Genomic DNA, 24,571 nt, shown 5'->3' on the forward strand with positions numbered 1-24,571 from the left:
ATGTGTCCACACAAATCCTGCACATTTTACACAACAGTTCAATGCAATTTGCATTATCTAACTACCAATTCTAATTGTCTGGGCTTCTAATGAATACACTTTGGCTGCAACAGGTTTCAAACACACCACAGGATCCTCAGTAAGAGAAGGCTCCATCTCAAAAAACTCAAAGCTTAAGCTCATCATTAGCTTTTAAAAATAACTGAAGTTTTAAAACAGATCAATATATACATAATTTATATGATTTCCAAAAGATTTGAGTGATAAGTTGTGTGCAACTTGAAATTTCAGGTGCTGTTGCTTTCTGTTCTGAAATACACTTCTCTTTTACAATATAATAATAATCTTTATTGTCACAAGCGGGCTTACCCTCACACTGCAAAGACGTTACTGTGAGAAGCCCCTAGTCGCCACACTCCGGCGCCTGTTCGGGTACACAGAGGGAGAATTCAGAATGCCCAATTCACCTAACAACACGCCTTTCGGGACTTGTGGGAGGAAACCGGAGCACCCGGAGGAAACCCACGCAGACACGGGGAGAACGTGCAGACTCCACACAGACAGTGCCCCAAGCCAGGAATGAAACCTGGGACCCTGGCGCTGTGAAGTAACAGTGCTAACCACTGTGCTACCACCCACCCAAATTAATAACAGCAGGCATGGATTAAAGCAGGGGTGGGCAAACTGCGGGCCGCATGCGGCCCACCAAAGGTTTTTATGCGGCCCACCAAGTCATTAAAAAAAAAAAATTTTTTTTTTTAAATTTTGTTTTTAAATTTTTAATTATTTTTTTAAGGTTAATGGGGGGGGGGGCTGTTGGGTTACTTACTGGTATAGGGTGGATACGTTGACTTGAGTAGGGTGATCATTGCTCGGCACAACGTCGAGGGCCGAAGGGCCTGTTCTGTGCTGTACTGTTCTATGTTCTATATGAGGCGCCCAGAATCATAACCGGGTGAAGTAATTATTTTACTTAATATACTATGCGGCCCTTTAAAATTGTGAATTTCTGAATGTGGCCCTTGCACGGAAAAGTTTGCCCACCCCTAGATTAAAGACTGATGACCACAGCGACTTTGCTAGAAAAATCAAACTAATAACCACAGCCTAACATATTATTTGAAAAAAACACCGAGAATGCAACAACTGCAAAGCTCCAGCTTTTGCATTGATTCCGGACAGGGCTGGATCAGAGGGAAAGGACAGCAGATCATAACCAGGAAAAGCTTCAACACTTATTAATCCATAAAGTACAATGATAGATTGTATTTACTTTCTAGTGTAGTAGACAAGTCAATGGTTCCTTTGCTGCCTGTACAGCCAGCAGCTAATCCAGGATAAGAAGTCATATAATCAGCCTCTCATTGTGTACGGGAGCAGGATGCTAAAAAGTTTAATATGGAAAAATCATCAAATGTCAACTCTCTTCTCTGACCATTGCGGTTGTCTGAGCTGTGCAGTGCTGCCAGCATTTTCTAATTTCAGATTTTAAGGGCCTGCAATATTTTGATTTTGTATTAAAAAGCTACAAAAGACCACGGTTCTACAATATCAAATAATTCATTTTTAAAAACAGCTTCAAAGAATAATGAACATGTATTAAAATGTTTTAAACAAAGGTGTTTGTGCCCGACTCAAGCCAACAATTATAAAATGACCACTCCTATGCATAGTGCTCAGTTTTGGGTTACACCACACACTGCACTCATCGACACCGCATAGTGCAAAGCTAATTTTCCATTTCATAAAATACTTTAATTTGCTTTTTCCTCCCCTAATTGGGCAAATTTAGGGATGAATTCTTGGTGGAAAGGGAATGTAAAATTACATTTAAATGACTGCAGACATAAAGACTGCTTTTGGTTAGAGGGAAGCTGCAATATTCTAAAAGGGCGTGGGATACCATCTATTATTCACTGACAAACTGAACAACTACAGCATTGAGTTCCGTCTTTTGCAAGATTAAGGTTTCAATTTCTCCACATAGGAGGAACAGTGGATACCGGATCATTGTAGAGTCTGGGACGTCCAGCAAACCAACCCAGATCCCTCTGCCACCCAATCCATTCCCATAGCTGCATCTCTAATCTATTCTAAAGGAGGCGGAAGAGGCAGCACCCCTTATTGTTCACAGCCTGAGTCTTTGAGCTTTACCTGCACAGGTAGTATTCATATGAAGTGCTATTGCACACCCACACAACCTATTCCAAATTCAGCCATTTTTGAATCCTCAGGTCTAATCGTGTCGATTATGGGTATAACAGCCTGATAAACGTGGTCACCAATAAGGACTGATAATTTTCTTACCTAAAATGGAGTGATGTTAGAAAGCAGGATGGAAGTGTTCAAACAGAGATGGATTGTAGTGAATAGTGCAGCTTCAGCAGGAAGCTCAGCTTAATCATGGCCACAAAAATAAACAGCACAATGAAAAAATGGAGTTTGCAATATCGGAGGATTATTCAGCAAACAATGCAAGGCCACCGAATAAAGCAATTTTCAGTATGAAACAGATAAAATATAAATCACTAAGTATTAAAAAAATCCTGCAGATTTCTTTGCACAGGTTTAAAAAGAACAAGCCTGTATTAGTTATAAACTGTCTACTCACTGTTAAGTTTTGATAGATTGTGACCTTTCTTGAAATTGGTGAATTGAACAATAAAGCTTGCGTTATATTTGTGTTCCCAGAAAGCCCAGCCTCCTCTCCCACTAAACATTCTCTTTATTGCAGCCTCTGGCTGAGGGGAGAGCTCAGTTTTAACCCTGGAACTTTTCCAATCCTGTTATTCAGAATGAACAATAGCAACATTAATCTTTGCTGATGATGAATTTTGCTGTTCAGTGCATTTTGCTTATTAAAAAGTGGATCAAGTCTCTTCAATGTATAACCCTAATCCTCACGAATGAGTGCTAAATAATGTATTTTCTAAATCTGATGAGATGACAATCCAACAAATCAAATTATGCCTGCGCTACGTGCATCAATACCTTGCCTGTCAACAACATTCTGTGGATGGTTTCTACTTTCTGTAGCAGGAGCACAGAAGATACTTCGATAAACAGATTATGTATTTTTACAGGTAATTAGTTTTCATATCAATGAGACAAAAAAATGCATCAAAAATACCATATGAAAGATTGCAGAACTTCTATCCCTTAAAAAAATGAACACTTGTTGATTAGCGCAATTTAAGTCCGGATGTTGCAGAATGCTTCACCATTTCTTGCAAAAACATTTTCTGGGATGACAGCATTTCAAACTGAAGGGACACCAAGCAAACTTGAAATTGCAGACAGCAATAAATTCTACATCTCTCTTAGCTGTGAAATTCTGTCCATCACGAGGAAGAAATGAAAACCACTGGGGACAATCACTATTTTAAACTATGCACAACAGCAGCAGGAATAACAGACACACCAGTGGCATTGCAACGAGGGTATTATGGCAACCTTGTCTTCTGATGAATATCAACTAGGTCCAGTGTGGTGTCATTGCAACACCAACACACCTACTGTTTTCGGAGGAAGTTTGAAAGGAAGCCTGACTTCAGTTGTTGCCGTGAGGCCCGATCCTGTGAAGCGATGTTTTCATATTGATTGAGCTCTGACTGATCCAACAGTTCAAAATCATCCCCTTCTGCATCCGTGTCCATTTCTGTACCCGAGTGTTCGTGACAGGTCTGTGAAGCAACCCTCGGAGGATTGTCCCTCACCATTTGGGCTTCTTGATCTGGGATTGACAGTGCAGCTGCCATTATATTGCTGGCTATTGCCCCTGCCAGAGAAAGACCCTGGTTACCTGTGAAATCCAGAGGTGATGGCAGCCCACTGAGGGATATATCTACATCAATATCCTCCTGATCAGAAAACAGGCTCTCATCTTCCTGTGCCAAAGTCTGGTAGGGCGCACTTGGAATACCCAGGCTGGTATCATCATCATCGTCATCCACTCCAGTCACATTTGGGTTTATTGAGGGAAATTCTGGTAGATCTCTCGCAAACGACTCCTCCGGGTCACTATGACGATCAAGATCTAAGCGCAAGATAAATTAGAGTTAGTGATTAATTTCATTCGCATATTTCTGTTATGTGACCATCATGAGGACTGTAGTGAACTTGTATTCTTAGAACATAAGAAATAGCAGAAGTGAACCATATCGTCCCTCAAGCCTGCTCCGCCTTTCAACACAATCATGGCCGATATTCTGCTTCAACTTCACTTCCCCTTTCGCTGCCCATATCTCATGATTCCGTGACCCCAAATATTTGTCCATTGCAGAAAATTCCAAAGATTCATAATCCTTTGGATGAAGAAATTACTCCTCATCTTAGTCCTAAACCTCTTAGCTTGAGACTGTGTCCCCATGTTCAAGTTTCCAGACAGGGGTGCAACCTCTCAATGACTCCCCCGCCAAGTCCTTTCATGCTCGTCTGCTTCATTGGAGTTCACCTTTCATTCTCCTAAGCTCCAGAGAACATAGACCCAGTTTTCTCAGCATCTTATCATAAAACAACCCTCTCATCCCAGGGACCAATCTAGTGAACTTTCGCTATGCCGCCTCCAATGCAAATATCCTGCCTTTAAAATGGAGAATAACAGTGTACAGTGCTCCAAGTGAGGTCTCATCAAATGTCTTGACCAACTGTAGCAAGACTTCCTTATTGCTTGCTGTGTGGCATGCTAACATTGTGCTTCTTGTACAAGTTCATCCAAATCTCTGAACATCAATATTTAAATGTTTCACACCTTTTAAAAAAGTACTCTGTAGCTGTTGAACACACAGATGGAGAAACTCAAATCAATTATTGTGTCAAATAAGTGAGAAAACACTCAAAATCAGTCTTGCAAGAGCCTGAATCACTCATCCACTGCAGATATCCTAGATCACAGGGACAGCAAGGTGACTCAAGATTGGGGAAGAAAAAATAAAATCAGTGAATGAACTGTCATCTCTTGGTGTATGGCACATCAACAGAACACCTATAGAATATAGAATTGGATTGATAGCTGACACACAACCTTTACAAAATGTAAAATTCACCTAAAAAAAGGTTTGACTGCAGATGATTTTCTGGATTTTTGAATATTAAAATAAGGCATTTAATCAGACTTCCATCAAAACTCAAGAACTTGCCTTCAGAGCCATCTGTTATTGGAGTCTGTCCTCGGGATAAATTAAAAGTTCCGTTCTCAGTGTACGACACTTCAGCATCAGAATGCTCAGAGTCTGAAATTTCCAGTTCCTTAGCAATCCTGGAGTCATCAAGCTTTCAGTACAGGAAACAGAAGAGAAAGAAATAAGGATTTCAACTTAATTTTAAAATGAAAACTTGCATTCATATAGCACCTTGCATGATCGCTGTACATATGCTTTACTGTTTTTTAATATAAATTTAGAGTTCCCAATTATTTTTTTTCCAATTAAGGGGCAATTTTGTGTGGCCAATCCACCTACCCTGCACATCTTTAGGTTGTGAGAGTGAGACCCACGCAGACACGGGAAGAATGTGCAAACTCCACACGGACAGAGACCCAGGGCCGGGATCGAACCCAGTTCCTCACCACCGTGAGGTAGCAGTGCTAACCACTGCACCACCGTGCCCCCTCCCGAAGTGCTTTACAAGCAACAAAGTAATTTGGAAGTGGAATCACTGCTTAATGTAGAAAATGTGGCAACGATTTTGTGCACAGCAAGCTCCCATGAACAATAGTGTGATAATGATCACGTGAGCCTGGAAAGCTCATTGCAGAGACTGCCATAAGAAAATTGTTTCAGCATTATACAAATTGAATTTACAACGTAGACAACGTATTAGTTTAAATACTCATTAAGAGCAGGAGAGAGATCTAAATTTAATTTCTAAATATTAATAATGATTCTTTGATTTCAGGGAATTTCTGTTGAACGCCATCTGACGTCTTTTAAAACCTCAAGAGGATTGTCCCAGATTCCACAATAAAGCATTACTGAATCTCAATGAACAAACTATAAATCCACTATCTTTATTGTCACAAGTAGGCTTACATTAACATTGCAATGAAGTTACTGTGAAAAGTTATCCTCAGAGAGCTGAGACATTGAAAGATTTATTGACAACGTACAACTCCAACTGATCCATTTCAAACACCACATTGGTATCAGAAGAGCTGGGGAGTTCTCCCAGGTACCACTGATTGACTTATGCTTAGTCTTGCTGCTGACTGATGATTAGTCTTGCTGCAATTAGTGAAACTTTTTTGAAATTCCACAGCGAATTGGAAAGATTTTAAAACTTTAAGTTCTTTAAGTTGGTGAGATGAGCAGGGTGGGGGGGAATTCCTGAGGCAATCCAGCTGTGTGGGGATTTGGGAGGGTTCCCTCAGGCACTCCAGCTGTGTGGGGGTGGGGTCCTGAGGCAATGCAGCAGTGTGGGGATTGGGGGGGGGTTCCTGAAGCAATCCAGCTGTGTGGGGATTTGGGGGGGGGGGGGGTTCCCTCAGGCACTTCAGCTGTGTGGGGGTGGGGTCCTCAGGCAATCCAGCTGTGTGGGGATTTGGGAGGGTTCCCTCAGGCACTCCAGCTGTGTGGGGGTGGGGTCCTGAGGCAATGCAGTAGTGTGGGGATTGGGGGGGGGGGGGGGGTTCCTGAGGCAATCCAGCTGTGTGGGGATTTGGGGGGGGGGGGGTTCCCTCAGGCACTTCAGCTGTGTGGGGGTGGGGTCCTCAGGCAATCCAGCTGTGTGGGGATTTGGGGGGTCCTGAGGCAAACCAGCTGTGTGGGGATTTGAGGGGGGGGGGGGTTCTTCAGGCACTTCAGCTGTGTGGGGATTTGGGGGGGGTTCCCTCAGGCACTCCAGCTGTGTGGGGATTTGGGGGGGGGGGTTCTTCAGGCACTTCAGCTGTGTGGGGATTTGGGGGGGTTCCCTCAGGCACTCCAGCTGTGTGGGGATTTGGGGGGGGGGGTTCTTCAGGCACTTCAGCTGTGTGGGGATTTGGGGGGGGTTCCCTCAGGCACTCCAGCTGTGTGGGGATTTGGGGGGGTTCCCTCAGGCACTCCAGCTGTATGGGGGTGGGGTCCTGAGGCAATCCAGCTGTGTGGGGATTTGAGGGGGGGTTCCTCAGGCAATCCAGCTGTGTGTGGGGGGGTGGGGGGGTTCGCTTTCCCAAGGCGATCAAACAGTGTATGTGGGAGGGGGCCATCCCAAGGAGGGCCAAGCAATGTTGGGGAGGATGGGATGGGGGGGGGGGGGGGGGGGAGGGGGGAGGAGGGGGGGGGCAATAAGAGCGAGAGTGGTGGGGACGATGGTTGAGGACACCGAATAAGGGGTGGAGGAGCCCAAGGGGCGAGTTTGAGTCGCTGAGATACTTTCAGGAGAAAAACGTGATCTGTACCTTAGGGCAGAAGGCAGCTAATTCAGCTTCACTATCACTTCCATCATCTGGAGTTCTGACATTCATTGTTTGGTGATGCACTGGAATAAACCAGAGAAAAGATACTAAAGGTGGTTATTGGCACTGCTCTATTCTTTCAGTATGCATCCACAATGTGCTGTAGTCGGGCATCTTGTAACATCAGCAGTTAGTTAGACTTTATTTCACTCAAATAATTTACACTGCAAATCTGATACACTGAGCTTATAACAGGACATCCGAGCACCTTTCATTAATATCATCATCTGTCTATCTTCTTAACTAAATAGATTTAAAGGAATACGAAAGCAACAGCAATGGTGGTACTGGAAAGAGTGTATTTGAATCAAATCATGGACAGGAACAGAAATAAAATGATTGAGAGAAAAGAAACGAAAGGAATGGTAAGAAACATAAATTAAAGATATCTCTTGAAACAATTTACTACATGAAGGAGACTCCACAGTTTCAAATATTCCCTTTCTGGGCCAGAGGTTGAATGACATTGCAGTTACACAAAGTCTCATTAAAAGCATCCTTTAATAGTTAAATATCTGTCCAGACTTTCTAAGGTGAATGTATTGCAAATAAATATGCAAATATAGCAATTTCTTGAAACATTGAGGTCGAGGGCAAGCTGTCATTGGGAATCCCGGGAGTGCAGAGGTGCATCCACAAGGTATGACTGACCCCACGAGGTCTGGGTCTGGAAGAAGGAACTGAAGGCACTGTTGCTAAGTTTGCATTTGATACAAAGATATGTAGAGGGACAGGTAGTATTTAGGATGCAAGGGGGCTGCAGAAGGATTTGGAATGACTGGGAGAGTGGGCAAAGAAGTGGCAGATGGAATACAATGTGGAAAAGTGTGAGGTTATGCACTTTAGAAGGAGGAATAGAGACATAGACTATTTCCGAAATGGGAAAATGCTTAGGAAATCGGAAGCACAAAGGGACTTAGGAATTCTTGTTCATGATTCTCTTCAGGTTAATGTGCAGGTTCAGTCGGCAGTTAGGAAGGTAAATGCAATGTTAGCATTCATGTCGAGAGGGCTAGAATACAGGACCAGGGAGGTACTTCTGAGGCTGCACAAGGCTCTGGTCAGACCCTATTTGGAGCATTGTGAGCAGTTTTGGGCCCCGTATTTAAGGAAAGATGTGCTGGCCTTGGAAAGGGTCCAGAGGAGGTTCAAAAGAATGATCCCTAGAATGAAGAACTTGTCGTATGAGGAACGGTGAGGACTCTGGGTCTGTACTCGTTGGAGTTTAGAAGGATGGGGGGGGGGGGGGGGGGGGAGAATCTTATTGAAACTACTGCGTGGCCTGGATAGAGTGTACGTGGAGCACTTGTAGGAGAAACTAGAACCAGAGGACACCACCTCAGACTAAAGGGACGATCCTTTAAAACAGAGATAAGGAGGAATTTCTTCAGCCAGAAGGTGGTGAATCTGTGGAACTCTTCCTAATGCTTGGAATAGGCAATATTTTAAATTTTCCCTCTCATAGGGTTGTGTGAGTTTAGAACGCTCTGCCTCAGAAGGCAGTAGAGGTCGGATCATTGAACATTTTAATGCAGCAGTACATGGATTCCTGTGAGACAAGGGAATCAGGTTATTGGGGGTAGATAGAATTTGGAATGAGAAACGAAAACTGACCAGGTATGATATTAATGAATGGCGCAGCAGCTTTGAGGGGCTGAATGGTCTACTTTGCTTATTTTCTATGTTCGTATATAATCGAATGTATTTACAACAGGGCAGCATGACGGCCCAGGTTCGATCCTGGCTCTGGGTCACTGTCCGTGTGGAGTTTGCACATTCTCCCCGTGTTTGCATGGATTTCACACCAACAACCCAAAGATGTGAAGGGTAGGTGGATTGGCTATGCTAAATTGCCCCTTAATTGGAAAAAATTAATTGGGCAGGCTAAATTTTAAAAAATTATAATTAACAACAAAAGGAGACAAATGATAGCAGCAACTTTTCTTTTACAGTAGTCACATAGCTATTTTCTGAAATTAGTAGCAAATACTAAAGAGCTTAGCGGAAGAGTGGCTAACGATGGTATAAGGAATTGTCTCCATCTACAGGAGCAATATGGAACAACTCTGAACACTTAGATTTCAACAAGATATGTTGATATTTCAATATGTGATTGGGAATAGTTTTAACTATCTTTAATTCAAATATGCTGAATCAAATTTATTACTGAAGATACACCACATGATATTTGTATTTGAGCAACATGGTCCTTCCTCCAGGCCAGAGTTCATTCAAACCAATTAGTTCAAGTGTATGATGGGCAGCACAAGTGGACAGCACTGTGGCTTCACAGCGCCAGGGTCCCAGGTTCGATTCCCCGCTGGGTCACTGTCTGTGCGGAGTCTGCACGTTCTCCCAGTGTCTGCGTGGGTTTCCTTCGAGTGCTCCGGTTTCCTCCCACAGTCCAAAGACATGCAGTTAGGTGAATTGGCCATGATAAAATTGCCCTTCGTGGCCAAAAAGGTCAGGTGGGGTTATTGGGTTACGGGGATTGGGTGGAAGTGAGGGCTTAAGTGTGTCGGTGCAGACTCGATGGGCCAAATGGCCTCTTTCTGCACTGTATGTTCTATGAAGTTGGACATGATTTCTGTAAGTAAAGCAAGTTCCTTAACTTTTTTAATATACAGCATAAGAAAAGCCATTACACTAGGGTTCTGTGTGTCATACTTGAAATGAAATGAAAATCGCTTATTGTCACAAGTAGGCCTCAAATGAAGTTACTGTGAAAAGCCCCTAGTCACCACATTCCGGCGCCTGTCCGGGGAGGCTGGTACGGGAATCGAACCGTGCTGCTGGCCTGCTTGGTCTGCTTTAAAAGCCAGCTATTTAGCCCAGTGAGCTAAACCAGCCCCTAAACTTAATCCCAATCTACATTGTTTTTTATAAAATGCACCCGAGGTTCAGTCAGATAGGAATTAAAAGCATGCAATAAAGGTTAAATATACTCATTGTAAAGATCCCCCTATTACTCACACTGCCGTTCCCGTTGTTTTGTCAACATGTATCCCTTCATGCTGAAATCCAGCCGCTTAAGCACGGGTTCAATTCTGTCATAAATCTTTAGGCTCACCTGGTGATAAATAGCCAAGGGCCAGAGCAGTACTCCAATCACTGCGGGGAAAAGAAATAATTGGTGAAAAATATGAGTGACAAAGCACAGCAGGAAGACTCTGTAGAGTAAGCCAGGTTATCTGGGCACCACCAGGTGCTCTTTGTGGATTCAGTAAGAGACAAGTGCAAGGCTGCAGCTGGGCAGTGTGTGAGAGTCGGTACTTTTAAATTCCACTGTCCTGGTATCTATCAGGGCAAACAAAAATTTTCATAAAAATGCCGAGAAACTCTTGCTGCTTTTATAGCATTACAACCATACAGGGGAAATAATTTCACAGGTAAGATGTACAATGTATTGGGACAGAGCTAGAGAGCCACCTACACAATGAGTTAGCTAATTAACTGTTGTAATTGGCACATGCTGCCCCATTATATTTCAATCCTGACCCAGGTCACTATAAACATTAATCTTTAAGTTAAGATTCAATTATAAAAGACCCACAGCACAAACCTCAGAACATTGTATTCTATTATATTGCACCTTGTAGATGAAGCCGAGTTCCTTCACTCCTGGAATGTGGTCAATCCTGCCATTAGGTATGTGACGGAGGTCAGGGACATCTTCAGTGTGAATATTGGGGCGGAACCAATAACTACATCAACTGTGGCTCAGTTAGTGGCCTTCCCACATCCATCAAAATGCGGTGGGCTGGGCCGAGGGCACACCCGGCTGGGCCGAGGGCACACCCGGCTGGGCCGAGGGAGCGGCGGGCTGGGCCGAGGGCACACCCGGCTGGGCCGAGGGAGCGGCGGGCTGGGCCGAGGGAGCGGCCGGCTGGGCCGAGGGCACACCCGGCTGGGCCGAGGGCACACCCGGCTGGGCCGAGGGAGCGGCGGGCTGGGCCGAGGGAGCCGCCGGCTGGGCCGAGGGAGCCGCCGGCTGGGCCGAGGGAGCGGCGGGCTGGGCCGAGGGAGCGCTGGGCTGGGCCCGAGGGAGCGCTGGGCTGGGCCTACGGGAGCTGCGGGCTGGGCCGAGGGAGCCGCCGGGCTGGGCCGAGGCGGGCTGGGCCGAGGGAGCGCCCGGCTGGGCGAGTGCTCTCTTTGCAACGAGATGATAAACCGAGGCCCCATCTGCCCTATCAGGTGGACTTCAAAGATCCAGAAGGAGGCCATTTGGCCCATCGAGTCTGCACCGACCCACTTAAGCCCTCACGTACACCCATCCCCGTAACCCAATAACCCCTCCTAACCTTTTTGATCACTAAGGGTAATTTATCATGGCCAATCCACCTAACCTGTACATTTTGGACTGTGGGAGGAAACCGGAGCACCCGGAGGAAACCCACGCAGACATGGGGAGAACGTGCAGACTCCGCACAGACAGTGACCCAGCACGGAATCGAACCTGGGACCCTGGCGCTGTGAAGCCATAGTGCTATCCACTTGTGCTACCGTGCTGCGCTTGTTGTGTTTACATAGTAGACACAAGAATAATCAACAGGGAATATTAACAAATGGTACATTGACAAAATGGTGATTGGTTACAGTGTGGAACAAGGGGCCAAACTAAGCAAACACGAGCAAGAGCAGCATCTGTTGATGGTGGGATTGTTTAGCTCTGTCTACTGCACGCCATTTCTGCTGTTGGCATACAGGTAGTATTGTAGCTTAACCAGGTTAACATCATTTTTAGGTATTCCTGGTGCTGCTCCTGGCATGCCCTCCTGGACTCTTCAATGAACAAGGGTTGATCCTCAGCCTGAAAGTAATGGTAGAGTAGGGTATGCCGGGCCATTAAATTAAAAAACCCGATCACATACAATTCTACTGCTGCTGGTGGTCTACAGCGCCTCATGGACGCCCAGTTTTTGTTTGCTCGATTTGTTCAAAATCTATCCCATGTAGCAGGGTGGTAGTGCCATACTACATGGTGCAGGGTATCCTCAATACGAAGATGAGGCTTCATCTCCACCAGGCCTGTGTGGTGTTCACTCCACCAATATGGTCATGGGCAGATGCATTTGCAACAGGTAGATTGGTGAGGATGAGGTCAAGTAGGTTGTTCCCTCTTATTGGTTCTCCCATCACCTGCCACAGATCCAGTCCAGCAGCTATGTCCTTTAGAATTGAGCCTGCATCAATGGTGGTGCTACCGAGCCACTATCAGTGAAGGACATTGAAGTCTACCACTCAAGAGTACATTCTATGCTTTTGTCATCCTCAGGTGTTTCTTTCAGTTGGTGTTCAACATGGTGGAATAGGGATTCATCAGTTGCAGGGGAGAATGGGGGGAGCAGTGGTGGTAGGTCATAATTAGCAGGAGGTTTCCATGATCCAAACCGCTAAATCACCTTCAATTCCATACTTCCTTATTTTCTGCAATAGCCTACCGTGGGGAACCTTATCAAACGCCTTACTGAAATCCATATACACCACATCAACAGCTTTACCCTGATCCACCTGTTTGGTCACTTTCTCAAAAAACTCAATAAAGGTTTGTGAGACATGACCTACTCTTCACAAAACCGTGTTGAGTATCGCTAATCAACTTGTTCTTTTCAAGATGATTATAAACCCTATCTCTTATAACCTTTTCCAACATTTTACCCACAACCGAAGTAAGGCTCACAGGTCTAAAAATACCAGGGTTGTCTCTACTCCCCCTTCTTGAACAAGGGGACAACATTTGCTATCCTCCAGTCTTCCGGCACTATTCCTGTCGACAAAGACGACATAAATATCAAGGACCAAGGCTCTGCAATCTCCTCCCTGGCTTCCCAGAGAATCCTAGGATAAATCCCATCTGGCCCAGGGGACTTATCTATTATACATTTTCTAAAATTGCTAACACCTCCTCCTTTTGAACCTCAATTCCATCTAGCCTGGTCGACTGAACCCGAGTGTTCTCCTCGACAACATTGTCTTTCTCCAGTGTAAACACTGACGAAAAATATCCATTTAATGCTTCCCCTATCTCCTCTGATTCCACACACAACTTTCCACTACTATTCTTGATTGGCCCTAATCTTACTCTAGTCATTCTTTTGTTCCTGATATACCTATAGAAAGCCTTAGGGTTTTCCTTGATCCTATCCGTCAATGACTTTTCGTGTCCTCTCCTCGCTCTTCTTAACTCTCCCTTTAGGTCCTTCCTGGCTAACTTGTAACTCTCAAGTGCCCTAACTGAGCCTTCATGTCTCATCCTAACATAAGCCTTCTTCTTCCTCTTGACAAGTGCTTCAACTTCCTTAGTAAACCACGGTTCCCTTGCTCGACAACTTCCTCCCTGCCTGACAGGTACATACTTATCAAGGACTAATCTATTCCCTTCATAATTTTATATGTTTCTATAAGATCCCACCTCATTCTTCTAAATTCCAACGAGTACAGTCCCAGTCTACTCAACCTCTCCTCGTAATCCAACCCCATCAGCTCTGGGATTAACCTAGTGAACCTCCTCTGCACACCCTCCAGTGCCAGTATGTCCTTTCTCAGGTAAGGAGACCAAAACTAAACACAATACTCCAGGTGTGGCCTCACTAACACCTTATACAATTGCAGCATAACCTCCCTAGTCTTAAACTCCATCCCTCTAGCAATGAAGGACAAAATTCCATTTGCCTTCTTAATCAACCTCTAAACCAACTTTCTGTGACTCATGCACTAGCACACCCAGGTCTCTCTGCACAGGAGCATGGTTTAATATTTTATCGTTTAAATAATAATCCCATTTGCTGTTATTCCTACTAAAATGGATAACCTCACATTTGTCAACATTGTATTCCATCTGCCAGACCCCCTAGCCCATTCACTTAACCTATCCAAATCCCTCTGCAGACTTCCAGTATCCTCTGTACTTTTCGCTTTACCACTCATCTTAGTGTCATCTGCAAACTTGGACACATTGCCCTTGTCCCCAACTCCAAATCATCTGTATAAATTGTGAACAATTGTGGGCCCAACACGGATCCCTGAGGGACACCTCTAGCTACTGATTGCCAACCAGAGAAACACCCATTAATCCCCACTCTTTGCTTTCTATTAATTAACCAATCCTCTATCCATGCTACTACTTTACCCTGAATGCCATGCATCTTTATCTTATGCAGCAACCTTTTGTGTGGCACCTTGTCAAAGGCTTTCTGTAAATCCAGATATACCGCATCCATTGACTCCACGTTGTCTACCGCACTGGTAATGTCCTCAAAAATTCCACCAAATTAGTTAGGCACGACCTGCCCTTTATGAACTCATGCTGCATCTGCCCAATGGGACAATTTCTATCCAGATGCCTCGCTATTTCTTCCTTGATGATAGATTCCAGCATCTTCCCTACTACTGAAGTTAAGCTCACTGACCTATAATTTCCCGCTCTCTGCCTACCTCCTTTTTTAAACAATGGTGTCACGTTTGCTAATTTCCAATCCACCGGGACCACCCCAGAGTCTAGTGAATTTTGGTAAATCATCACTAGTGCATCTGCAATTTCCCTAGCCATCTCTTTTAGCACTCTGGGGTGCATTCCATCAGGGCCAGGAGACTTGTCTACCTTTAGCCCCATTAGCTTGCCCATCACTACCTCCTTAGTGATAACAATCCTCTCAAGGTCCTCACCTGTCATAGCCTCATTTCTATCAGTCACTGGCATGTTATTTGTGTTTTCCACTGTGAAGACCGACCCAAAAAACCTGTTCAGTTCCTCAGCCATTTCCTCATCTCCCATTATTAAAACTCCCTTCTCATCCTCTAAAGGACCAATATTTACCTTAGCCACTCTTTTTTGTTTTATATATTTGTAAAAACTTTTACTGTCTGTTTTTATATTCTGAGCAAGTTTACTCTCATACTCTATCTTACTCTTCTTTATAGCGTTTTTAGTAGCTTTCTGTTGCCCCCTAAAGATTTCCCAGTCCTCTAGTCTCCCACCAATCTTTGCCACTTTGTATGCTTTTTCCTTCAATTTGATACTCTCCCTTATTTCCTTAGATATCCATGGTCGACTTTCCCTCTTTCTACCGTTCTTCCTTTTTGTTGGTATAAACCTTTGCTGAGCACTGTGAAAAATTGCTTGGAAGGTTCTCCACTGTTCCTCAACTGTTCCACCATAAAGTCTTTGCTCCCAGTCTACCTTAGCTAGTTCTTCTCTCATCCCATTGTAATCTCCTTTGTTTAAACACAAAACACTAGTATTTGATTTTACCTTCTCACCCTCCATCTGTATTTTAAATTCCACCATATTGTGATCGCTCCTTCCGAGAGGATCCCTAACTATGAGATCGTGAATCAACCCTGTCTCTGTACACAGGACAAGATCTAGGACCGCTTGTTCCCTCGCAGGTTCCATTACATACTGTTCTAGGAAACTATCGCGGATACATTCTATAAACTCCTCCTCAAGGTTGGCTTGACCGACCTGGTTAAACCAATCGACATGTAGATAAAAATTCCCTATGATAACTGCTGTACCATTTCTACATGCATCAGTTATTTATTTGTTTATTGCCTGCCCCACCATAACGTTACTATTTGGTGGCCGATAGACTACTCCTCATGGAGGTATTGAATTAAGGAGATGTTTAACCATGGAGAAAAATTATCTTGGAGCAGGTGCACAGACCCTCTGATGCAATGGGTAAATATGGCTCCCATTTTTAATTTAAGTCCTCTCAAGCAAAATCAGTTTCTACTGACTTCATAATAATCCTATCAGACTCCATGGCAAATCACTCCTATTCCAATCATAGGCCACATTATGCCCACAGGACTTGTGAAGTGACAAAAGAAGCCACCTAAGCCAGACCGTGTACAGGTAACTTGCACAATACACATGACTGAAGAGCAAAGAAGTTATCCCTGGTGTCCTATTCAATATTTATTCCCCAACGAACATCGCAAGAAACAGATTATCTGGTTATTACAGCAGTGACTTTATATTTGTTTCACTGTAAAGCACTTTATCCAGTAGTCATAAAGAGCACAACATAAATACTATCTGTTTTTCTATCCGTTCATAGCAACTCAATGATCCCATCCTGCTCCTGAATCTGTTACCAGACATATTGCTCACATCCTGTCATTGCCACACATGCTGTTGCTGTCCACTGACAAGTAGTCTGTGACACCAAGCAGGTGCATCGAAAATGATCAATACACTTGGGCTGAAGACACAAGATTTGATTTGATTCAGATTTGTCACGTGTATCGGGGTACATTGAAAAGTATTGCTCTGCATACAGTCCAGGCAGATCATTCCATATATGAAAAACATAGGACAAATGAGATACACACAATATAAATACATAGACACACACCTCAGGTGAAGCATACGGAGTTTAGCGCTACACAGTAGACAAGATGCGTCACGAGATCAGTTCAGTCCATAAGCAGGTCATTCAGCAGTCTGGTAACAGCGGGGAAGGAGTTCTTTTTCAATCTGTTAGTGCCTGTTCTTAGACTTTTGTAACTTCTGCCTGATAGAAGTGGTTGGATGAGAGAATAATCCAGGTGGGAGGGTCTATGATTATGCTGCCCACTTTCCCAAGGCAGTGGGAAGGGTAGACAGAGTCAATGGATGGGAGGCAGGTTTGCGTGATGGACTGGGCTGTGTTTACAACTCTCTGAAGTGTCTTACGGTCTTGGGCCAAGCAGTTGCCATACCAGGCTGTGATGCAGTCAGGCAGGATGCTTTCTATGGTGCATCTGTAAAAATTGGTACGGGTCCACGTGGACATGCTGAATTTCCTTCCTGAAAAACTATAAGTATTGTTGTGCTTTCTTGGTCATAGCGTTGGCGTGGGTGGACCAGGACAGATTGTTGGAGATGTGCACCCCTAGGAATTTGAAGCGGTCAACCATCACCACCTTGGCCCCGTTGATGCAGACAGGGATGTGTACGATACTTTGCTTCCTGAAGTCAATGACCAGCTCTTTAGTTTTTCTGACATTGAGGGAGAGATTGTTGTTATTACACCACTCCACTAGGTTCTCTATCTTCCTCCTGTACTCTGATTCATCGTTGTTTGAGATCCAACCCACTATGGTCGTGTCATCAACAAACTTGTAGATGGGAATTGGAGCAAAGTTCCACCACGCAGTTGTGTGTACAGGGAGTATAGTAGGAAACGAAGTACGCAGCCTTGCTGGGCCCTGGTATTCAGGACTATCGTGGAGGAGGTGTTGTTGTTTATCCTTACTGATGGGTCAGGAAGTCGAGGATCCAGTTGCAGAGGGAGGAGCCAAGTCCTAGGTTTTGGAGTTTGGATATGAGCTTGGCTAGGATTAGGTGTTGAAGGCGGAGCTGTAGGGAATGAACCGAGTGCGATGTAGGAGTGACGAACTGTAGCTGTGAAAAATGATTTGCGATTGTTTTTTGAGGGGGGTTTGGGGGGAATGGGTGTTTGTGGATAATTGTACATGCAGAAGAAGTGTGCATCATGGTGGATACAATAGAGCTTGTGAAAGAGCTGCTGTATTTCAGCTGCTTAATCAGAACTTTGCTTTTCAACATCACTACAGATCATTGCATGCAGACCAACAGTGAGAAGTACAGAGGGCAAGTGAAAATAACTCACTTTATACAGAATGAACTTATCTAGAAGTCAAATATATTAAAACTGCACTTACAACTGACGTAGCAAAGGAGGAGACCAGGAATGTAGCGTCCAATTACAGCCAGGAATGTGAACACACCGCAAACTAAAAGGCAAAACTGAACAAAACAATCCGGATACAATTAATTCACAACTTCCATACAGAACTACTTCCCATAATGATTCCCACATCACTAATGGCATTAAAGGATTAACTGGGAGATATGCTAAAAGCTTCAGGTACTACAGGTTTGGGAGATCTTGAAGATTTAAATTTTATCAGACCACTTACTGTCACTTTAAAGCAATCTCATCCACATGTCTCCTAGCAATACATCGCCCTCACCATCCTCATCCAACCTCTCCTACCCTCATTCACTCACTCAGTTCTATCCACCTCCATCCTCTCCTACTCACCTAGATCTTCAAATATCCCCCCTTGCCTTCAACCATTGCAATCCCCCACCAGCCCCAATATTTTCACCCATCCATCCCATGCCTCTCAACCATCTTCCCATCCTCATCCCCCACTCGCCTTGTCCATTCCTCGCAGTCACCACATGTCCTGGTGACCGCTGCAGACAGGTAACTAATTGTATCAGAGCCACTGACCAGATGTTTAAGAATAAATGCTGCCTGTTTAAAGGCAATGTTGAAGTCATCTTTGGAGGGATTACAATTCAGCCAATTTGAGAATTCTTGGTCATAGCGTTGGTGTGGTAGACCAGGACAGATTGTTGGAGATGTGCGCCCCTAGGAATTTGAAGCGGTCAACCATCACCACCTTGGCCCCGTTGATGCACTCAGTTCTTCTAAATGCTTTCATGGAGAATGCAGAATGACTTGTGTAAAAAATCTTACAATCTTGGCTCTCATGGAAGGCTATAGGGCCAACAGATCCCAAACACAATGGCGCATTCTTTCAACAAAAATGCAGAATCACTTGCATGTTGGGAACAAATCTAATAAGTGCTTTAAAATCAGGACCCTGAACTTCTCTGAAATTACAATGTGTTCAATAAAGCTCTTACCTTGCCGGGATTCTGCTTTTTAAAATGGTACAAGTTTTTCAAGAACCTCTCTCCACTGAGTGAGAGCTCTGCCATTCTGTGACAAAGTTCAGGAACACTGAGCAGTTTTGGATGAACAAGGCCCCAGCTGCACGAGAAGAAAGGACCAAAGCAAATGTCAGGATGTCAACAAAGCAGATGCTCATCTACAAACACAATCTAAAATGAGATGTAGCAAGGATGAGTTGTAACTATCATCACAGGTACAACTGGGCAGCACGGTGGCACAGTGGTTAGCATTGCTGCCTACGGCGCTGAGGACCCGGGTTCGAATCCCGGCCCTGGGTCACTGTCCGTGAGGAGTTTGCACATTCTCCCCGTGTCTGCGTGGGTTTCGCCCCCACAACCCAAAGATGTGCAGGGTAGGCGGATTGGCGACGCTAAATTGCCCCTTAATTGGAAAAAATAATTGGGTACTCTAAATTTATTAAAAAAAAAAAAAAATCACAGGTACAACTAATACATTGTCAGGGTAAAGACGGTCCACATACACCGTGTGCTCCAGATATAACGGCAGGAATTCTTCCTGATCCAGGGCCCATTTTGAGAAATGGGGACCATTTTGGGGATGATCTGCAGATCATTGTGCGTGAATCAGAATGTTTTGAGAATTGGCACAATCAATTGGTGGCTTATTCTGTATACCCAAAGCCATGGATTAGGACGATTTCCTCAACTCACACCCCCCCCCCCCCTCCTCCTCCTCCTCCACCAGACGATTCTTAATAAGTGTCACTTCGCTACAATGCTTATAAAACTAAATATTTTGGAATATTGCGGTTATGAGTGTACCTCAGTCACTAGGTATTTCAGGGCCATAATATTAACCATAGCTTTCCAGCAATTACTTCCTTACCATCCAATCCTGTTCCACTCACTGCAATATTACACTTGATCACATCAGCACAACGGGTAGCCAAATATTCAAAAATGTCCTTTAAATGTGTTAAAATTGAGGTTGTGTCAATTACTCATTTATACAGAGCCTTTAACACAGCAAAAGTCCCAAGAATCAAACACTGATTGCAGAGATTCATTACAGTTCAAAATATTTTAATATGAAACAGAAAACTGCAATCAAAAACCTGTCAGCATGGAGAATGTCAATAGGCTACATGATAAGATGGGCAGAGTTGGCAATGGCTCTTTCGCAATTTGCTCAACGATGAGTGACCATAGATCTTTAGAGTCACAGAGCCACTCATGGCCACAGGAGGCAGTCATTCAGCCCATCAAGTCTATTCCAGCACTCCATGAAGCAATCTAGTCAGTCCCATTCCACCACTCTATGTCCGTAGCCCTGTAGGTTTCAGTACCATCTAATTTCCTCTTGAAATAATTTATTGTCTCTGCTTCCATTATCCTCTTGGTCAAGTTCCAGACCATTACTATTCACAGTATAATTAGTGCATTGCTTAAGTTAGGAAATATAGCTCAGATAATTTTCATGTGTGTGTTAGCAATAAGGTTAAAGCTTACTTTGTGTTTGTATATTTATGGTAAGGGTTAAAACTTCAGGAAGCTTCATGATAAAATTTAAGTGCTGCATGTCTATAGGTTTTAGTTTCATTTTAAACTTTACCTGCATTGTAATTAAGGGTTTACGGCGTAAAAGTAATTACAGGCTTAAAAAAAACCCAATGTCTTAGCAAACAGAGGCCCACACTGAAAAGTACAAGTTTTTGAGTTGAGTTGGAACCAGGAAACGGAGAAGAAAGCAGCTCTTGCATAAACTAACATAATAAGAACATAAGAACCAGGAGTAGGCCATCTGGCCCCTCGAGCCTGCTCCGCCATTCAATGAGATCATGGCTGATCTTTTGTGGACTCAGCTCCAATTTTCAGACCAAACACCATAACCCTTAATCCCTTTATTCTTCAAAAAACAATCTATCTTTATCATGAAAACATTTTATGAAGGAGCCTCAACTGCTTCACTGGGCAAGAAATTCCATAGATTCACAACCATTTGGGTGAAGAAGTTCCTCCTGAGCTCAGTCCTAAATCTACTTCTCCTTATTTTGAGGCTAATAGTATAGGCATGCATAAAACAGGTTCCAGAAGCTAAAGAACAATCATGAATCAGCGAATGAGCGTTCCAAGAAATTAAAAGGAATAAAGAACAGAAATCGGGACTCTGTTCATCCACATTTCTAAACAAAAAATAAAAGTTACGATCTGTCGAGCCGGGTTCCATTCTGGGACCAGATTGTCCGGTAACATCAGCTAGGATCACAACACCTAAAACTCAGCTTTTTGCTTTTCAATAAAAATAAAACTTTTAAGAGAAAAATACAAGCTCCTTCAAATCTGGCAACAGCAAACACCCTGGAATGAGTGGTAGAGAAAACATGCAGAATGTTGTGGATTTATACACAGCAGTGTTTACAATCAATGTACAAAATTTCACAGTATTATATACACAATTATTGCAAATGAGCCAGCTCCAAAACACTCCCCAGCTGTAATTCACTCCTGGCACAAATACGACCCTATGACTGACCACCATCAAGCCACTACAGGGTGGTCCCGATTGCAAGAGAAGCACCCAACGGCCGCTACCAGCTTTTAAATTGAGATGGTGGCCGGCCACTATGGCCTTGTTCATGTGAATTATACAGTTATGCAGTCTTCCGGTCATAAGTGGCAGCAGTGAGCAGGTCACACGCCCTGCAAGTACGCTTGACTTCAGGCGGCTTACATGGACACGCTTTAGGCGCGAAGTCACGGAGGAGAGCGACTTCCATTTTCTAGCTGCTAGCAAGCAAGGCAAAAGGTCTATGGAGATGGATCATTTTGTTATACGGAACAGACAGCGTATCTGCAGGCCATGATCTCACAACTGAATCTGCTGGAGAGCTGCTCAGGAGAAGCCAGGCAGGACACAGTAGTGCTAGTGTTAGCTCTATACAGAGCTCCAGGGACTGTACTGAACAGCCCAAACAAAGAAAAAACTTAACTTGGGAACTAAGCAGTATAAAGATGATTTCATGAGGTATGGCTTTGTTAATTGCACCAATTCAAATCAGGATGCAAAGCCCATGTGTTATATACAGGGAAGTACTTGCAAATGAGAGTTTAAAACCCTCAAAACTTCAAAGGCATTTGAAGACTAAACACAGCGAGTTGGAGGACAAACATTTTGATTTTTTTTGCAACGGATGCAGCGAGAAGTGAAACCATCAGCTGAAGTCCAGAGCAGTAACGCAACATTGAATGACAAAGCAGAGATAGCCTCTTACATGGTAGATTACTGTGTAGCTAAAGAGAAAATACCCCACACTGCAGCAGTGAGATGAACTCACCCTACAGCATGAAGTGATCCCACTTAGTGATAACACAGTGGCTCACCGAATTTGTACTATTGTTTCCAATTTAGAAGTCCAGCTTATTTCTTATTTCAAGTCAGCACGGGAGTTCTAAATACAACTGGAAGAAGTACAGATGTTTCAGATTGTGCAACCATGCTAAAAAAAATTTTTAAACTCTTTTTAAAAATAATTTTAGAGTACCCAATTCATTTTTTCCAATTAAAGGATATTTAGCGTGCCCAATCCACCTACCCTGCACATCTTTGGGTTGTGGGAGTGAAATCCCCGCAGACACAGGGAGAACGTGCAAGCTCCACATGGACAGTGACCCAGAGCCAGGATCGAACTTTGGGACCTTGGCGCCGTGAGGCAGCAGTGCTGACCACTACAACACCGTGATGCCCTAATCTTGCTAATTTATAGTAGGAATGTTTGGCACAATGAATTTGTTGAAGAATTGCTGTGCTGCCTGACATTACCAACGAGCACGTCTGGCGCACAGATTTTTGAAGCCTTGAATAGTTATGTGGTTGGAAAGTGCGAGTTTGACTGGTTCATTGCAGAGGAATCACAAGCGATGGGGCAGCCAACATGACTGGGAAAAACAGAGGAGTTGTAATAAGGATTAAGGAAGCAGCCGCTCAGGACATTGTTTGGAATTATGGTTTAATTCACTGTGAGGCACTGGCATCGAAAGGAACTCCATCTGATCCTGAACTGTTGTTGAAAAAATTATGAAAGTTGAGAATTTCATTAAACGTAGTGCAGTCAATACCAAGCTTTTTGAGGCTCTGTGTCCCCGATAAGGGAGCAAGCACACACATTTATTGTTCCACACAGAGCTGTCAAGGAGTCGGGTGCTTGGGAGAGTTACTGATGTAAAAAATTTATGCTTTCCTCTTTGAGAAATTGTCCCGTCTGCCTGAGAATGAGGATGAGAAAAATATCAGCCATGATTGAATGGCAGAGCAGACTCGATGGGCCAAGTGGCCTAATTCTGCTTCTATGTCTTATGGTGGTATTCATTTGGTAATGAAACTTGGATGCTAATTAGGTCTTACCTTGCAGACATTTTTTCAATTCTAAAGAAACTGGACCTGAAAGAGAAGGATGATGGAGGGATTGGTTTAGCACAGTGGGCTAAACAGCTGTCTTGTAATGCAGAATAATGCCAGCAGCACGGGTTCACGGGTTCAATTCCCGTACCAGCCTCCCCGAATATGGCGACTAGGGCTTTTTCCACAGTAACTTAATTGAAGCCTACTTGTGACAATAAATGATTATTATTATTAATAATTGCTTTCGGCACTGTGAAGAAATAGATGCTTTCCAAAAGTCACTGAAAGTTTGGCAAGTGAGAGTATAAAGTCTTTTTTCTTTATAAATTTAGTGTACCCAATTCATTTTTCCAATTAAGAGGCAATTTAGCATGGCCAATCCACCTAGCCCACACATCTTTGGGTTGTGGGGGCGAAACCCACGCAAACACAGGGAGAATGTGCAAACTCCTGTAGCCATCTAAGATGGACACTGGGCTACAAAATGGAGAACCGCAAGGAACACAGGGAAAAACAGTCACAGTGAGGACACACAGCTTGCAAAAGACTGTTTTGCATTTTGCACGTACAGAAACCAGTTTCCAAAGAGTTGCAGAGTTTCAGCCAAAGGTGCAAATGGGAAACAGATCTGCATATTAATGAGGTGATCCCGGCCCAGGCCCAGGTACAATAGAAACATTTAAGTATTGATGGATACTTTTCCATAGACGCCCAGACAGAATGGCGCCAAAGCAACCAACACAAAGAGCCGTAGGGACCGCCCCAAACATCGAGGAACGACCCTAGGATTGGGGAGTTTGAAAGATATTGATTGGGAAAGACCCAATAGATGAGGGAACCACCCCAAGGGGGCCTGAACCTCCTGGGACCTATAAAAAGAAGGTCAAGCACATGACTTGGTCTGTTGCTTCCAGACTCCGGCCCAGACCTGTTGCATCGCATCCTGACTCCAGTTTCATCACCGGCCGTTGAGCATCAGCCATCGAACTGTAAGTGCCAACACAACGATCGCTACGTGATCCAGACCTTGCTAGCTCTTGACAACTTTGCCAATCAGAAA

At 44.0% G+C, this 24,571-nt stretch overlaps 1 protein-coding gene across 2 annotated transcripts in view; it reads right to left on the bottom strand.

Annotated features, from left to right (window-relative positions):
* Positions 1-922: 922 nt before the first annotated feature.
* The window catches only part of retreg3 (reticulophagy regulator family member 3), a 31,024-nt gene continuing 7,375 nt past the window's right edge, over positions 923-24,571 (bottom strand). Inside the window, exons 2-7 of one of the 2 annotated variants that reach the window (XM_038779851.1) lie at positions 19,104-19,230; positions 18,107-18,191; positions 10,406-10,543; positions 7,376-7,455; positions 5,139-5,271; positions 923-4,036 (exon numbers count right to left, since the gene is read on the bottom strand). In XM_038779851.1, the coding sequence (XP_038635779.1) occupies positions 3,513-4,036; positions 5,139-5,271; positions 7,376-7,455; positions 10,406-10,543; positions 18,107-18,191; positions 19,104-19,230 (1,087 nt within the window). In that variant the 3' untranslated portion in view covers positions 923-3,512. Of the gene's footprint in view, positions 4,037-5,138; positions 5,272-7,375; positions 7,480-10,405; positions 10,544-18,106; positions 18,192-19,103; positions 19,231-24,571 lie in introns of both variants that reach the window. The other variant, XM_038779850.1, reaches the window with a different exon arrangement.

This window comes from Scyliorhinus canicula, chromosome 19, assembly GCF_902713615.1.
Source record: "Scyliorhinus canicula chromosome 19, sScyCan1.1, whole genome shotgun sequence".
Taxonomy (NCBI): Eukaryota; Metazoa; Chordata; class Chondrichthyes; order Carcharhiniformes; family Scyliorhinidae; genus Scyliorhinus; species Scyliorhinus canicula.